The sequence below is a fragment of the Nicotiana sylvestris genome, chromosome 11 (genome assembly GCF_000393655.2).
Source record: "Nicotiana sylvestris chromosome 11, ASM39365v2, whole genome shotgun sequence".
Lineage (NCBI taxonomy): Eukaryota > Viridiplantae > Streptophyta > Magnoliopsida > Solanales > Solanaceae > Nicotiana > Nicotiana sylvestris.
In genome coordinates, this window is record NC_091067.1 from 147,062,897 (window position 1) to 147,080,192 (window position 17,296).

At 35.4% G+C, this 17,296-nt stretch overlaps 3 protein-coding genes across 3 annotated transcripts; all 3 read right to left on the minus strand.

The window, feature by feature from the left end:
- Positions 1 to 12,177: 12,177 nt before the first annotated feature.
- On the minus strand, positions 12,178 to 12,954 carry LOC138882292 (zinc finger protein ZAT12-like). Its single transcript, XM_070162830.1, has one exon. The coding sequence runs from the start codon at positions 12,844 to 12,846 to the stop codon at positions 12,295 to 12,297; it is 552 nt and encodes a 183-aa protein (XP_070018931.1). The 5' UTR covers positions 12,847 to 12,954; the 3' UTR covers positions 12,178 to 12,294.
- Positions 12,955 to 15,694: 2,740 nt separating this feature from the next.
- LOC138881808 (uncharacterized) lies at positions 15,695 to 16,409 on the minus strand. Its single transcript, XM_070162086.1, has 2 exons — positions 16,362 to 16,409; positions 15,695 to 16,207 (listed from the first exon to the last, which is right to left on the minus strand). The coding sequence occupies exons 1-2, from the start codon at positions 16,407 to 16,409 to the stop codon at positions 15,695 to 15,697; spliced, it is 561 nt and encodes a 186-aa protein (XP_070018187.1).
- A 131-nt stretch (positions 16,410 to 16,540) lies between these two features.
- LOC138881809 (uncharacterized) lies at positions 16,541 to 17,053 on the minus strand. Its single transcript, XM_070162087.1, has one exon. It carries the CDS (start codon positions 17,051 to 17,053, stop codon positions 16,541 to 16,543), a length of 513 nt encoding a protein of 170 aa, XP_070018188.1.
- Between the last annotated feature and the right edge of the window lie 243 nt (positions 17,054 to 17,296).

The following is a 17,296-nucleotide window of genomic DNA, read 5'->3' on the forward strand; positions in this document are numbered from 1 at the left end:
CTTTAGAAGTAAGAGATATGATACACTTGGGTTGTTTTGCTTCACCTATATATAGGTTTGAGCACAAGTTTGCATGTTTCTGAAAACGTGATAAAGTAGTTTAATTTGTAGTACTAAGTAAATAGGACAATTTAACAATGTTGTTTGACTTTTCTTGATGGTTAAGTAATTAGTCAAAAGAAAAAGAGTTAGTCAAAGAAATACAGTTAGTTTACAAGTGGAAAATGTGGTGATCATTTCAAGTCAACAGTTGGGTATTGCTGACACGTGTCAATAGAATATTTCAGGTCATCTTATGAGAGCGTATATGTTGGATTCGTGGAGGTTTCTACAACACTTCCACCAGCTTTCACCAAGTTGACACTTGCTCGAAAAGGACAACGTTGTTTTTTAAGGGTTAAAAGAGAAAATACGGCGTTTTCCATCTCATAATTAATTACCCTTCGGTTCACCACTAAACTAAAAATATATTTTTACTTTTACTTATCAATTTTAAGAACTTAAAAAAAAAAAGTTAATTTCATTTTTGTTTTATCCTTATTCTTAATTCCTCTTTTTTAAATTTTTTTAATTATTATGTGTACTATAATAAAATATATACTTCATTTATTACTTTTTTTAAGAAAATTGCAAGATCTATTATAGATAAGTAAAAGCGAACGAACGAAATTGTAATAGTACTTTCTTGGTTGGTGTCTTGGTGATGAACGCAGTGACCAACATGCTTTGCTATTTATGGAACTGCCAAGGCAGGATGATTATTCATATTTTTTATAATTAAGATTATATATATCGCTTCAATACTTAAAGTTTATTACTCCTTCAGTTTTAGTTTAAACGGCGTAGTTTGATTGGATGCGGAAATTAATAAACACACAAATATTTTTGAAATTTGTGATCTAAAATAATTATAGATATTTGTGTGTCGTCTATGAATAATTTCATTAATGATAAATTAGAAGTGTAAAGTTAAATTAATTTTTATATAAAAGGATATCATTTTTTTTGGGACATACTAAAAAGGAAAAGTATGTTGTACTCCCTCTGTTCCAGTTTATGTGAACCTATTTTCTTTTTGGTCCGTTCCAAAAAGAATGAACCATTTCTAAATTTGGTAACAATTTAGCTTAAAGTTACAACTCTACCCTTAATGAGAAGTTTTTATAACCACACAAATGCTCTGGGCCTCATTTGGACTTGTTGAGGACCACAAATTCCAAAAGTCTTCATTTTTTTCTTAAACTCCATGCTCAGTCAAACAAGTTCACATAAATTGGAACGGAGGGAGTATATATTAGGATAGAGGGAGTTATATATATAATCTAAGCTCCATATATACGGACTAACAATGTTAAAAATATTTATGCATGCAATCAAATTGCTTCAAAGATGATTAATATGAGTTACATGTGACTCTCTACATAACATATATAGATTGGAACCTATTATATATATGACCTAAATCCATTATTTGAGTCTTCCCAAGCTCCACTTCCAATCAATAGGTTGTGAGTTCGAGTCTTCCCAAGTGAAAGGTGGGAAATTCTTGGAGGGAAGGATGTCGGGGGTCTATTTGGAAACAGCCTCTCTACCCCAATTGTAAATCCATTATTTAGGGGATGATTCAACAAAAAACATTTTAAAAAAAATACTTGATGGTATAACTGACAATGCTTGAAAATGTACAAACAAATAAATCTATGCATGGTATTTACTTCTGCATTTTTCAGAATCGCGATAATGCTTGGTTTATCGCTTCATTATTTTCATCAATTTTATTGGTTTTATATCAAATTTTTCGAAAATCAAAAGAAAAAACTAAAGGAGAAAAAAGAAAGTTATGGCTTTTTATTATGTACAATATATACTACACTTAATTATGCTTAGTTATTCAAAAATATATGTCATAATCAGTACTAATTGTGGGTCGTTTTTGACCTTTTAAGATTCCACCAATTATTATTATCTCATTCGGCCTATTAACAAATCAATTATAGCTTCTCCTAAATGAAACATCGCAAAACAGGAGATGAAACCGGTGCCGTCGGCCATAACTCAATTCTACAAGGGGTTAAAATATTCAAGTCCAAGCCGCAGAAAATAATACCGGTGACCGGTGTCCTTGTGTTTCTGGCTACCGATGATGGCATTTTCTGATGACGTCTCATGTGTCCACCTAAAGCTTGACCCAAAGAAAACTCCATACCACAAATAGAATATTCATGCATTTTATTCTTTTTGGCTTGCATAAGAAACTCTCCGGCTCCGGCGAGTAATTTTTGGCCGTTTATGACTTGCACGGTGGCCGCCGAGCGCTTGAAAAGATGGAAACCGTTTATTGCAAGTCTTACATTCAAAATCATTGTGATAATCTCGATCAGTTGAAGTGTTGTTCTTGTTGTTTAAACGAGACGATAGCATTAAAGCACAGTTAGCCATGGCTTCTGCTTCCACTTGCCTATCCTCTTCTCTACTTCTTTTCATACTAGTCATGTTACGTTGGAAGATTAATTCAAATATGAAATCAAGGACGAAAATACAAAGAGTTTTTTGAATACCAAGTTTGAAACTTTGAAAGAATAGTGAGAACTTAGAAGTAAGAGATATGACACATTTGGTTTGGTGTTGCTTCACATATATATAGGTTTGAGTTAAGCTTGTTTATGACTTTTGCGTGTTTCACAAATACATGACAGTTTAGTACTTCCTCTCTGTTCTTTTTTACTTCTCCAATATTAATTTTACATACCTTTTAAGAAACTAGCTTTAGGGTACTGTTGCACGTATTTATCGTATCAATTAATTAAAATTTCTGTAAAAGAACAAGTTATGTAAAACTATAATGGACATTAAAGTAGATGCAAATAAAGAATATTAAAAGTAAGTATGCATGTATATTATTGTGGAAAAAAATACATGTAAATTACTAAATTATTAATCATAGGAGTAAGATATTGTATGTACATTTAATGTTAGATAAAAATATATATATGTAATAAGAATATTGGAGAGTAAAGTTTTATGTCAAATATGCGAAAGAAAATTTGTTGGTGATGTATAGTTATATATATTAGGAGTTTTATATAGTTAAAATAATAATAAAACTTAATAATTAAAATTTTAAATAATAGAGGATTAATCAAATTATAGCTTTTTTCTAATATGAAAGTTGTTTTAAAGAATAAAAAATGTGAATAAAATTTTGCTAAGGAGATTCATGCTTTTAATATAGTATCGATAGATGCAAAGTACGTGCATTGCATCTTATTGTACGTTCGTTGGGTGTTACCCCCGTATTAATAAGAATAATTTTTTTTAAAACGACATAAGTATTATTCAAAAAATGTGTTTATGTTATAATATAAGAATTAACAAAAATTAAAATTTTAAATGATAATCGTGTCAACCATGTTTAAAATTTTGATCTATTCTAGTAGTTCTTCCTTTAATTTGTTCAAATACTTGCTTCATTATATAAAAATATCATAGATTGAAAGGTGAAAATATATTTTGTGCCTACCCGCTTTAAATGTTTTAGAACTATAATAATTAAGACCCTAAAGCCTAAAAATAATGTTCGAAACTAAAAATATGATTTCAAGGCATTTGGCCTACGTGCCTTAGCCTAATATCAATTTGTAATATATGGGTTTTAAGCTTCTAAATCTCAGAAAGTGATTTTCTTTTACAAATAAGGTATAGTACATAATTAGAATAGGAAAAAAATTTAATACATAAAATTTAATTAATTTTGACGTCCTAAATATTTATGAAATAATTAAGGTCCTAACTATTTAAAAAAATAATTAAATGACTATTTTGTTCATTGTAATTTTTTTGACACTTCCTACAGTAAAACTATGCAATTTTTTATGATAAAAACAATAGAATAGTAAAGCTTCGTTTATATATGCATTACATATATAATTGAAATAGGAAAAGATTCATGTAAGGTAAAAATAAAGACTCCTAAAACAAAAAGGAGTTCAAAGTGCTTTTTTTTTTTTACCTAATAACTTATAAAAAAAAATTAATCTAAACCTAAAATGGGTACAAAGTGGTTGAAACTTTCCTAGTATAAAACGAAAGTGCTTGAAATTTAGTTGAGTTAAAATTTTATTTAAAAAGCATCCTAAAATTAAAAGGAGTTACAAAGTGGTCGAATACTTTCCTAAGATAAATTGTGTTTGAAATTTAATACTTCTAAATTTAAGTGGAGGTAGAAAGTAAAAACCATCATAAATCTAAAACTAAATGGTGTTTGAAAGTGACGAAAATTTTATTAAAAGATCTTAAACATATAAGGAGTACAAAGTTTCGAAAATTTTTCTAGTGGTAATTGAAAGTTCATGAAATTTAACACTACTAAATCTACATGGATTTGAAAAGGCACGACTTGTAGAATTAAAAGGAATAGAAAATTAAAGTCATAAATAGTAGGAGAATAATTAAATGAGTATCCCTAAATATTAGAGAATTTATTAATAAATATTTTTAACATTAGAGAAATAATTAAATGACTTTTGTCTAGTGTGAACTTTATTTTTAGAGGGTGAACAAGGCGAATAACATTTCGCTAAGGGCTTTCGTGCTTTTAGCCCGAAAACAGATGCGTCAGAATATTATCAGGTGCCGAGATATTTCCAGGTTCGATCCAGAAGAGACAGATGCAACGAAATCCACGGGGGAAGAACTGGAGCAAGTTGCATTATTCGAAGAATTCCTAAAAAGGAAATTCCACTTGGGGACAAGACTGCACCCGGAACTCAGCGCTTTGCGCGTGTATTCTATATCAATAAATATAAATTTTTCAAAAATTATACAAATATTATGAAGTAATGTATTTTAGTTGATGAATCTAAATTTAAAATATAGTATAAGTTTTCTAAAATAATGTATGTCAATTCTGTTTAGCTAGCTCAATAAAATAAGAAATTACTTCTTATTAGTCATCCAATGCCTTATTGTATTTTTGCCATATGGATTAAGTATTTGCTGACGAAACCTATAGAGAGAAGCACAAGGTGTTGAATTGTATTCACATGGCTCACAATAATATTTCACTCCTTCTATGACCTTTACGCTTCCCTAAGGAAACAATTTGAAAATGCAAGCTTGAATATTGCAAGCTTAAACGTGAAATTTTTGAGTTTGAGGACAATTCAAGTTTACTAAATCCATAATGGATACGTATGAAAAAGTCCTGACCGAAGTAGGGTCCAATTAGAAGTTTGATTAATATTTGTTTTTCTCCTTACAAGATTTTTCTTAAGTAGGAAGATGAAGAGTAGTGGCAGAAAACAAATTCACTTCCTTGTGATTTTTGGATTTGCCTCCAATTATCCAGATTATGCAGTTGTCTTTTCTATTTTTAAAATTAATTAGCAGAATATACTTGATATGAAAATATTAATTTATAGAAGTTCTCTTGGCAATATAAGTAAATTCATAACTTAATTTGGTTTCCTATTTTTTTTAATACCCTCTTTGACATCTCTCGAAACCAATAGTCAAATATAAAGGTAGTATTGTTTTTTTATTGATATTTCTAGGTTTTCTCTGTTTCTTTTTTTATCATAAATATATGATTAATATATTTTTCCAACATTAATGATTACTATTTCTAAAGCTAATGATGGATATTATTAGTAGAATTAATTGTCGTAGTAAACTTAAAAAATAGAAAAATAATATAATTTAATAACCAAGCTTTTAAAAAATATTTATCGATTGAAATTTTAAGACAAGGAAACTCCTTTTATATTTTATAGTAGAATATAAATTATTCTTACGTGTACGCTGTTATGATTCTGTGGTTTAGTTGATAATGTTGGACTAATTATTATTTTAACAACTTTAAAGTCCTAAATATTAGAAGTACTTTTTTACTTAGTTCAAATAAGGAATGATTAATAAAAATATATTAGTATATTTTAAGAAATAATTAAATGACTATTCCTAAATAGTAGGAAATTAATTAAATAACTCTTCCTAAATATTAGAGAAATTAAATCAATGACTATTTTGTCCAGTGTGAACTCTATTTTAAAAGGGTAAAAAAACGAACGACATTTCGCTAAGAGCCTTCGTGCTTTTAATATAGTATAGATATAGATAGATACTTCCTCTGGTCCATAATAAGTAACTATTTTACCTTTTTATTTTGGTCTGAAATAAGTGTCCATTTATATTATCAAGAAGGAATTAATTTTTTTTCTAAAATTTGCCCTTATCTTTTGTAGGGCGAGGGGTAAAGCACTCTTGCCTCGACCCCTGGAAGGTCACCCCTCCCCTTTGAAATATAACCTCTGCCTCGAGATCGAACCAATCTCAATACCAAGAAAAGACAGTTGTTAGTTGCAATTCAAGTTCAAACAGACAAGTACACACCAGAGAAGATAGTGAAAAACACAGTTGAAACATGCTTGCATAATAGGGATCTGCGGTCCGTACAATTTTCCTTGCGGCCACAGATTGAGCCTTGCAGATCGCACAATTTTTCCTTGCGGTCCACACATTTTTCCTTGCGGCCCGCACATTTTTCCTTGCGGCCTCAACTTTGAAATCCAAATGTGCCAACTCTCTGATAACAGAGAATTGGCTGATGTGCGGTTGCAACCTATTTTCTACAGTCCACACAATTTTCTTGCGGCCACACATGTGTGTCATCAAATTGACAACTCTCTGATAACAGGCAAAATGCTAATTTGCGGCTGCAATGGGATTTCTGCGGTCCGCACAATTTTCTTGCATCTGCAGAACCCTTCCTTACTAAATACCCTAGATTCAACTTCTGCCGACCGCACAATTTCTTGTGCGGCCGCAGATTTCAAAACACTTACTGACAGTTTTCTAGGGCTTGCAACTTTTGCACAAATTTTGACATGGTAACAACGTACAAACATGAATATCTATTTACCCATTCCCCATAGAGCATGTACCAGTTGACCCACTACAGTTTTAACTCCACATAGTTGTATAATTGAGTTCTACTGACAAATTGCCTAAAACTAACTAAAAAGCTATAAATTAAACTAAAAATTAAAAAAATTCTAACAAGTAATTGAGGCGTACCAGATATAAAAGAGTGCAAGAAATGAGCGATCACAAATGTTGAGTGTGTGGGCAGATGATTTACCAGAAGATTTCAAATTTAGAGTTGTGGATGCTCAGAGAGGGAAAAAGGTAACAGAAGCCCTATATTTATACTTGTCGATTTTTGCTAAGGGAAAGAGAAGTGGGTGCGGCCGCAGAATTCCAATTGTGGTCTGCACTCTGCTACCTGGGGTCTTAATTGCCCTTTTGTTTTGCAGTCCGCATAATTGTGTGTGCGACCGCAGATATCTGTTACGGACCATAGAATTTGCATTGCGGCCACATATCAACCATTTTTCTGATAGGCTAACTTTAGAGAGCTATCATTTTCAACATTTAATTTGTGCGGTCCACAAGTCATTTGTGCGGCTGCAGAGCACTTTTGCTGCAGCAACTAAAGTTGTGCAGTCCGTAATTCTTTCAACACTTAACCAAGTTTTTGTCCATAATTCCTGTACATCACACTCATCCATGCAACACACTTCAAATCAAGTTAGCACCAACATAAGACCTATCTAACAAAGAAAATAAAAAGAAATATGGGTTGCCTCCTAAGAAGTGCTTGATTTAACATTGCGGCCCGACGCAGAATACCATCAATTGAAATGAATGACTGCCACTATGTGGCCTTCTCCAACTTTTTCCCAAATAGTGCTCCACTCGGTGATCGTTGACTCGAAATACCTCATTATTTTTGTTCTTCAAGTCCAATGCGCCAAAGGGTGTCATACCCACAACTTCAAACGGTCCACTCCATTTAGACTTTAACTTCCCGGGAAACATCTTCAATCTTGAGTTGACCAACAACACAAGATCTTCCTCTTTGAACTCCTTGTTTTAGATGTACTTGTCATGAAAATATTTCATCTTCTCTTTGTATAAGGACGAACTTGTGTATGCATGGTACCGGAACTCATCCAACTCATTCAAATGTGCCACCCTCAAGTTAGCAGCTACATTCCAATCAAGATTCAACTTCTTTAAAGCCCACATGGTTTTTTGCTCAAGTTCTATCGGAAGATGACAAGCTTTTTCGAACACCAACCGGTATGGAGACATTCCGATAGGTGTTTGTAAGCCATCCAATAAGCCCATAAAGCATCATCAAGTTTCTTGGACCAATACGTCCGGTTAGCATTCATTGTTTTGGACAAAATATTCTTTATCTCCCACTTGGAGACTTCCACTTGACTGCTTGCTTGTGGATGATAGAGAACCGTGACTTTATGAGTGACACCATACTTGGTAAGTAAGGTATCGAAGGCTTTGTTGTAAAAATTTGACCCCCCATCGCTTATGATAGCCCGCGAAGTACCAAACCTTGTGAAAATATTCTTCTTCAAGAACGTCACCACACTTCTCGCCTCAATGTTGGGTAGAGCCACGGCCTCAACCCATTTGGACACATAATCAACCGCGACCAAGATATAGGTATTTCCACAAGAACATACAAAAGGACCCATGAAGTCAATACCTCACACATCGAAAATATCAATCTCCAAAATGGTAGTGAGGGGAATTTCATTTTTCTTTGAGATTCCACCTGCCCTTTGACATTCATCACATCGTTTCACTAGATCACTTGCATCCTTGTAAAGAGTGGGCCAATAGAAACTGCAACTAAGCACTTTGGTTGCCGTTCGCGCTCCACCATGATGACCACCATAAGGTGAAGAATGAAAAGCCCCAAGAATTTCACCTTGCTCTTGTTCCGGTACACATCTTCAATCACCCATCCGTACAAATCCGAAAAAGGCATGGTTCATCCCAATAATAATCTTGACAATCCTGTTTGAGCTTTACTTTGGTTTGAATAGAACTCATCCGGGATGATACCACACACAAGGAAATTTGCTAGATCCGCGAACCACGTCACCTTCTTTATTGAAATAGCCAAGAGTCTCTAGTCGGGGTAGATGTCATTGATTTCAAGGCCATCATGCAGCCTCCTCCCCCTCCAAACGAGACAAGTGGTCTGCTAGTTGGTTTTCACTTCCTTTTCTATCTTGGATGTCAATATCAAACTCTTGCAACAAAAACACCCATCTCATCAACCGAGCTTTGGAATCTTTCTTGCTCATAAGATAATAAAGTGCCACATGATCTGTGTGGATAATCACTTTAGCACCCATCAAGTACGGGTAAAACTTCTCAATAGCAAATACAATGGCAATGAGCTTTTTATCTGTAACGGTATAATTGACTTGGGCACTACTCATGGCCTTACTAGTATAGTATGCCGGATAAAAAATCTTGTTGATGTGTTTCCCCAAAACAGCCCCCACTGCTACGTTGCTAGCATCACACATGAGCTTAAAAGGGATACTCCAATTTGGAGCGGTGATGATGGGAGTAGTTGTCAACTTGAACTTTAGCAATTCAAAAGCTCTCATGCAATCATCATTGAAGTTAAACTTAACATCCTTCTAGAGAAGCTTGCACAACAGGTTCACCACCTAAGAAAAATATTTGATGAAGCATCGATAAAACCCTGCGTGACCTAAGAAAATCCGCATGCCCTTTATCGAAGTTGGAGATAGAAGTTTAGAAATCACCTCAATCTCTGCCTTGTCAACTTCAATTCCATTATTTGAGATCTTGTGGCCAAGGACAACGCCTTCCTCGACTATTAAATGACATTTCTCCCAATTTAGCACCAAGTTTGTTTCTTCACACCTTGCCAACATTTTATCCAAGTTTGCGAGACAATCATCAAAAGAATTGCCGACCACCGAGAAGTCATCCATGAAAACTTTAAGGTAATCCTCCACCATGTCCATGAAGGTAGACATCATACACCTTTGAAAAGTCAACGGTGCATTGCACAAACCAAATGGCATCCGCTTGAAGGCAAAAGTATGGGACCGAGTGTTGGCCGTTAAAAATTCACACATCCAAAAGATGAAAGTAGCAGAGATGAGGATGCTGAGGTAGATGTGCGAGCATACAAAGATGGACAATATTAGGAATGGAGATATTCGAGAGAAGATGGGCGTGACCCCCATGGAGGACAAGATACGGGAAGCAAGACTCAGATGGTTCAGGCACATTCAGAGGAGGAGCAATGCTGCACCAGTGAGGAGGTGTGAGCGTCTGGCTGTGGTGGGCACGAGGAGAGGTAGAGGGAGACCTAAGAAGTATTGGGGGAGGTGATCAGGCAGGACATGGCACGACTTAGGATTTCTAAGGACATGGCCCTTGATAGGGAATTATGGAGGTCGAGCATTAAGGTTGTAGGTTAGGGGGAAGTTTGTGAATATTACTACAGCGCACTAGAGGGAGACTAGCCATTTAGGAGTTAGACTTAGGATGCTACTGATCAGCTACCGATGCAGGGCTGTATCTGTTGGATATTAGTATATCTTACATCCCTTTTTCCATCCTTTTCGTATTTTCTATATTTCTTATATTGTTGTTATTTTGTTATTTTATGTTATGTATTTTATGTTATTTATTATGAGTCTATTGATAGTACTAATATATTGTCTCTTGTTGCTCTCTTGAGCCAAGGGTCTCCTGGAAACAGCCTCTCTGCCCCTCGGGGTAGAGGTAAGGTCTGCGTACATATTACCCTCCCAGACCCCACTTGTGGGATTATACTGGGATGTTGTTGTTGTTATTGTTGAAGGCGAAAGTACCATAGGGATGTAAAGGTTGTTTTCTATTGATCCTCTAGAGTTTGATTGTAGCCAGAATACCCATCAAGGAAATAATAGAAAGCACGACCGGCCAATCTATCAAGCATTTGATATAGGAAGGAAAGTGAAAAATGGTCCTTCTTTGTGACATTGTTGAGCTTACTATAGTGTGACTTTGTTGAGCTTATGATAGTTCATACACACTCTCCACCCGGTCACCGTTCTTGTAGGAATCAACTCATTCTTGTCATTGGTGACCACCGTCATGCCTTCCTTCTTTGGGACACATAGAACCAGAGAAGTCCACGAACTATCAGAAATGGGCGAGGTGAAGCTGGCGACCAGCCTCGCGTCGCGAGGTCCTTAGCACGCCATTGACCTGAAGCGCTTTTGTAGCAAAAGGAAACTGAATTTCTCTTTGATTAGTTGAACCTTTTGTAGTGTGCTAAGATATTAGGTCAAGTTAGACGAAAAGTAAGAGTTTGTAATTGAAGTGATAATACAAAAAGAGCTAAATAAATAATAACATTAAAGTCATATCATATCATAATACTTGACACTTTTTTAAAAGTAATTTGGAGACAGACATTTCAGAATCAGAAGCTGTATAAACTATAAAGTCGAATTCTTTATAGAATCTATACAAATGATTTGAACCTCAGCTACATGTAACCCCAGCTTACACGTTTTGCACATGTACAATTTGTTCTCCCTTGGACTTTTACAAATTATCACTTGGCACCATGTCTTCCCATAAATAGTTCACCACTTCTGCCTTCGCTCCGAGAGAAGACTATACTGTCGAGCGTCAAGTTATGATAAAAATACAGTTGAGATACAGGAGAACCAGAAGCGTGATGCATCCTTAGACCATTTACCAAATTTGCTTTGCAACCGTAGGTGTAGAAGTAGCAAAATCGCTTGGTGTAGAAGGAGCCAACAAATTGTGCAAGGTCCTCAATTCTTACAACTGCATAGCTGGATAAGGAAAGGAAGAGGTAAAGACAGAAGGACGATTTGGGATGCTAACCCATCCTATTTATAGTCGATCATTTGAGAATTCAGATTTTCCCCAAGTGAGAGGATATTCATAGCTTAAACCTCCCCATGATTTAAGCTATGAATAACTAATTAATTCATTTTTTGGTGAAATTTCTTTCTACTAGTTATATATCCTTACTGTTGTAATAAAAATCTTTTCTAGATCAAACGTTGAAGCTATAAATGGAAGCCTGCGTGACCACCTCATCCAAAACGCACACACTTTAATATGATACAAAATAGGTAGAGGTTCTGAGTTCTTGCTATATAGTATATCGTATAAACAAATAGTACCACGTACTTGCTTTATGGAAAAAGAATCAGATTGATACGCGAGGGAACATTAAGGACATAAATAAATAGATAAATGATAAATAAATTTATGTTTTGATACCATGTCATGTTATGTGAAAGAATCAATTAATGGAATGAAGGAAATATACAACTCGAAAAGAATTAAAAAATCAACTACATCTTAGCTTCTCCTAATCCTACGTACTAGAACAACAATGGAGGGGACTTAAAAAAAACATCGCAAAATTGGAGATGAAACGGGTGCCGTCGGCCATAGCTTCAAATCAACATCTACATCAGGGGTTAAGTTCAAGTCCAAGCCACAGAAAACTCTCTTGCTGCTATTTGACTTCTTCAACACCGGTATTATCTTCTTTTCGACGACCGAAACAATTGTCTTTCCGGCTGCCGTCGACGTTTTATTAATTTCATCACGATGACGCCTCATATGTCCACCTAAGGCTTGACCCAAAGAGAACTCCATACCACAGATAGAACATTCATGCATTTTATTCTTTTTGGATTGCACAAGAAAATCTCCGGCGCCAGTAAGTAATCTTGGCCGTTTATGACTTGCACGGTGGCCACCAAGAGCTTGGAAAGATGGAAAGCGTTTATTGCAAGTCTTGCATTCGAAACCATTGTGATAATCTCGATCTATTGAAGTCGTGGTGTTGTTGTTGTTGTTTAAACGAGACAATAGCATTAAGGCGCAGTTAGCCATGGCTTCTGCTTCCACTTGCAAATCCGCTTCTCTGCTTCTTTTCATGGCATTCATAATAATACTGATGGAGAAAAGAATGAATACACGAAGATATTTTGTGTTTTTGTTTTTTTGGTATACCAAGTTTTGAGACTTTGAGAGAAATGTGAAAACTTGAATAGACTTTAGAAGTAAGAGATATGATACACTTGGGTTGTTTTGCTTCACCTATATATAGGTTTGAGCACAAGTTTGCATGTTTCTGAAAACGTGATAAAGTAGTTTAATTTGTAGTACTAAGTAAATAGGACAATTTAACAATGTTGTTTGACTTTTCTTGATGGTTAAGTAATTAGTCAAAAGAAAAAGAGTTAGTCAAAGAAATACAGTTAGTTTACAAGTGGAAAATGTGGTGATCATTTCAAGTCAACAGTTGGGTATTGCTGACACGTGTCAATAGAATATTTCAGGTCATCTTATGAGAGCGTATATGTTGGATTCGTGGAGGTTTCTACAACACTTCCACCAGCTTTCACCAAGTTGACACTTGCTCGAAAAGGACAACGTTGTTTTTTAAGGGTTAAAAGAGAAAATACGGCGTTTTCCATCTCATAATTAATTACCCTTCGGTTCACCACTAAACTAAAAATATATTTTTACTTTTATTTGTCAACTGAATTTTTTTTTGTTTTATCCTTATTCTTAATTACTCATTTTTTACGTTATATTTAATTTTTTTTAAATACTATTATTGTTATAGGTATTATAATAGAAAGATATATTTCATTTATTATTTTTTTTTAAAAGTACAAAATCTATTGTAGATAAGTAAAAGCGGACTGAGTTGTAATAGTACTTTCTTGGTTGGTGTCTTGGTGATGTACGCAGTGACCAACATGCTTTGCTATTTCAGGACTTTTTATATATGGAACTGCCAAAGGCAGGATGATTATTCTTATTTTTTATAATTAAGATTAAATATATTACTTCAATACTTAAAGTTTGTTACTCCTCCTGTTTTAGTTCAAAAGGCGTAGTTTAATTGGATAAGAAATTTAATAAACACACGAAGTTAATAGGCAATTTCTAGATTATGAACTCTAGAATTCAGAGGAAGAAGATGAAGAATGTCTAGAAGAAGACTAGAGAGAAGTTCGAGAGAGAATGAGTGGAGAAGATAATAAAATCATATATTTTCATTTTTTTTAAGCAATCCACTAGGCATAGCCTAGGGTTAGTTTTTATTAATATATAAAAGGAGAAACAAAGTGTCATGAAATCTTAAAAAGAGCACGAAATAAATTTTGTAAACTTCATAAGACCTATTATCAAAGTTGAGTAATGTACTCAAAGTTGATATCACACAAAGTCTAATAAAATTTGTATAACTAAAAGGCAGCCCATACAATTCATGCATTAGTATACGTCTTTCTCCTTCGCATTTGCTTCTATCCAGTTGCAATTTATGTCTTGCTGTTTGCATACATAACTCTTTTCTATGTGGCTTATCGATCGCAATGTCCAGTCCATTCCTCTGTTTGTGCTGCTGTATTATTCATGCATCCGATCTATTCTTCCAGCTTAAGATTGTTGAAATTCATTAGCCACGCTTTATCTGCATTCAACATGTAATGTCGACCTAGTGGTGCCTCCTAGGAAACTGCACGCGTACGCTGACTCTTCTGTCGCTATTGCTTAATGAGAGCAGTGTATTCCCACGCGTATACTCTTTTCGTTCGATCCCTTTGCTGTTGTTGCGCCGAAGATGAGAGCACTGACCATTGTTTAATCACTAGCCATTATTTAATTACTACCTTTGTCGAACACAGAGCTGGAGCATCCTTGTGCTCGCACATGCTGTAATCCAGCATTTCTCGAATTGTGCAAATGTAGTGCATGCTCAAATGTCAAAGCATTCATGTCCAGCATGCATTACATTTCCAGCGTGCATTTCCATGTGAAACCAGGCGTGCCTCCCTGTTGGAATTTAAAATATACTCTCAAAATAGCATGCCCCAACTGCTTTGGTTGTGACAGCTGCCACCATCCATGCGTGCATCAAGATTCTTTGAACAGGTAACTGCACGCGTGCGCTGATTCTTCCGTCCCTACAGTCCTTTTGATTCCTTGCATTCTCGATTGCGCTGCCCAGACCAGTTATATAATCCATAGAGACAGGCTTTTATTGTAGAATCCAAAATCACGTGGCCTCCACTTATAGCTGAAGCATACGAATTGTATCCCAAAGTACCACCACAGATTTCCATGTGTATTACATTTTCCCATGTAATACTTTTGTTCGACACCATGTTTTGTCTTCCACGCTTTCCACATTAACCATGTGCGCACATGAAAGGGTTTCTCGAAATCACTACAGCCCACAATGCTTAGTTCGATTTATTAAAATTAGCCGGATGTTTGCAGCGTCCATAATGTGAGTTTACAGCTTTTGTCGTAAAGCTGATTTGTATTTTGTTTCCAAAACGCATGCTTAATTCTTTTTCCATTCCCTTGACCAGATCCTGTCGAGTGCCATTCATGTTCCAGCAATAAACAATTAAAGAACATGATTTCCTACAAATTCTCTAGCGTGTTGGTGCAAAATTCAAACGATTTGGCATCTGTTACTGTCCAGAACTTCACGTGCCCATCTTGTTTTCCCATGTTATTTCAATACTTCCCTTTGATGTGGATGACAACCATGAAATGAACATTGTAAAAGTGCCAAAGCCCACCTTTAATGTCCTCCCAGTGGATTGAATGCAATGCATTAATACCACCACTTAAGATTCAACTATAAGATTAGGCTTTAGCTTCGATGAAATACCTGCAAAAAAGTGAAAAACGTTAGCGAAAAAATTGCTATCCAAACTCTCCTCAAGAATGATTCGAGTCCGATAACAAAAAGAATCCTCTTTTCCTCCTAATTCCTTGCAACCTTCACTCTTATGTAAGGACATTGCATCTTATCTTCGTTAATAATCCTCCTTCCTTTTGAGTCCATATCCCAGAAACCATGGCATTCAGTATTTCCTTCATCTAGAGCATAATTGGCAAGGTGGTCTGCTAATGTATTTCCTTCTCTGAATATGTGTGTGACCTTGATGATACTTTGTTCCTTCAATCTTAAAATCTCCTCTACATGTTCAGTAATATACCAAGGAGGCTTCCATGATTTTTCTATAATGTTCTTTAATAGCATAGAATCTGTCTGCAGCCATATCTGGAAATAATTAAGATTTTTGCACATCTTCAATGCCTCCACAATAGCTACCGCTTCTGATTCGTTGTTAGTTCCTTTAGAAATCTCCCTTCCTTCTGCATATATCAAATCACCTACCTCATCTCTTATGCAGAAACCAATTGAACTCCTCCCTGGGTTCCCTCTACATGCTCCATCCGTATTCACTTTGATCCATCCTCTTGAAGGAAATTCCTATAAAACTTTATCATATTTCAGTCGAGGTGTGTATTTCTCCATCATTGTCAGTAAGTCCAGCCACTTCTGAGGCACACGTAATCCAGGCTTTTTCAGTTGGACAAGTGCTTGCACAATAAACGACACCTGGTAAATAACTCTGCTCACTGACACTGCTTCTCCATATTTCAAACTGTTTCTTCTCTTCCAAAGTTCCCATACAATGCATGCAGGTAAAGCTTGTGATACTGACTTCAATATAGGTACAACTGGTGTTGTCCAACACTTTGTAATTGCTTGATGTAATGACAACCCATCTAATGCAATTCCTGCTCTCCTCAGGAAGTAAGTCTAAACACTTCTAGCTGCATTGAATGTGAAGAACAGATGTAGTAATGACTCCTCCTTAGGATCAGCACAACACCAACATTTAGATGGCATTGAGTATCCTAGTTTACGCAAGAAATCATCAAGTGGCAGTTTGGCTTTCCACACCTTCCACAGGAAGAAAGATATCTTGAAAGGTAAACCTTTTACCCATATCATCTTGTAAGCTAATCTTGGGTTGGCTCTTCTTCGCACGTAATCCCATGCAGACTTTACTGTAAAATGTCCCCTTGTTTCAAGCATCCAGAAAGGAGTATCTAACTGTGAACTTTCAGTTGGTGGTCTAATATTCTGCACAATGTGGTGTGCCAAATCTTCAGGTAGGCTCTCAAACATTTTATCCACATTCCACATACCATTTTCAACCATATCATTGACATTATGAATATCCTCATCGATACCAAACTCTGCAGGTACTTGAAAATATAAGGCTCCTATCTCAGTCCAATTGTCGAACCAGAATAGAGCTGATCCCATTCTCAGTTTCCAGTAGATTTGATGCTCAATCAAGTCCCTACATTTTAGCATTTTTCTCCACGCGTGGGATCCACCCTTCCAAGGTACAATTACTGCATTTAGTTTCTTGCAGTACTTTTGACTAATAAATGCACTCCACAAACTGGGCTTTGTCCTGAAATTCCACTATAATTTGCAGAATAGTGCCTTGGATACATCATGTAGGGACCTAAAACCTATGCCTCCCTCCTTATAAGGCATACA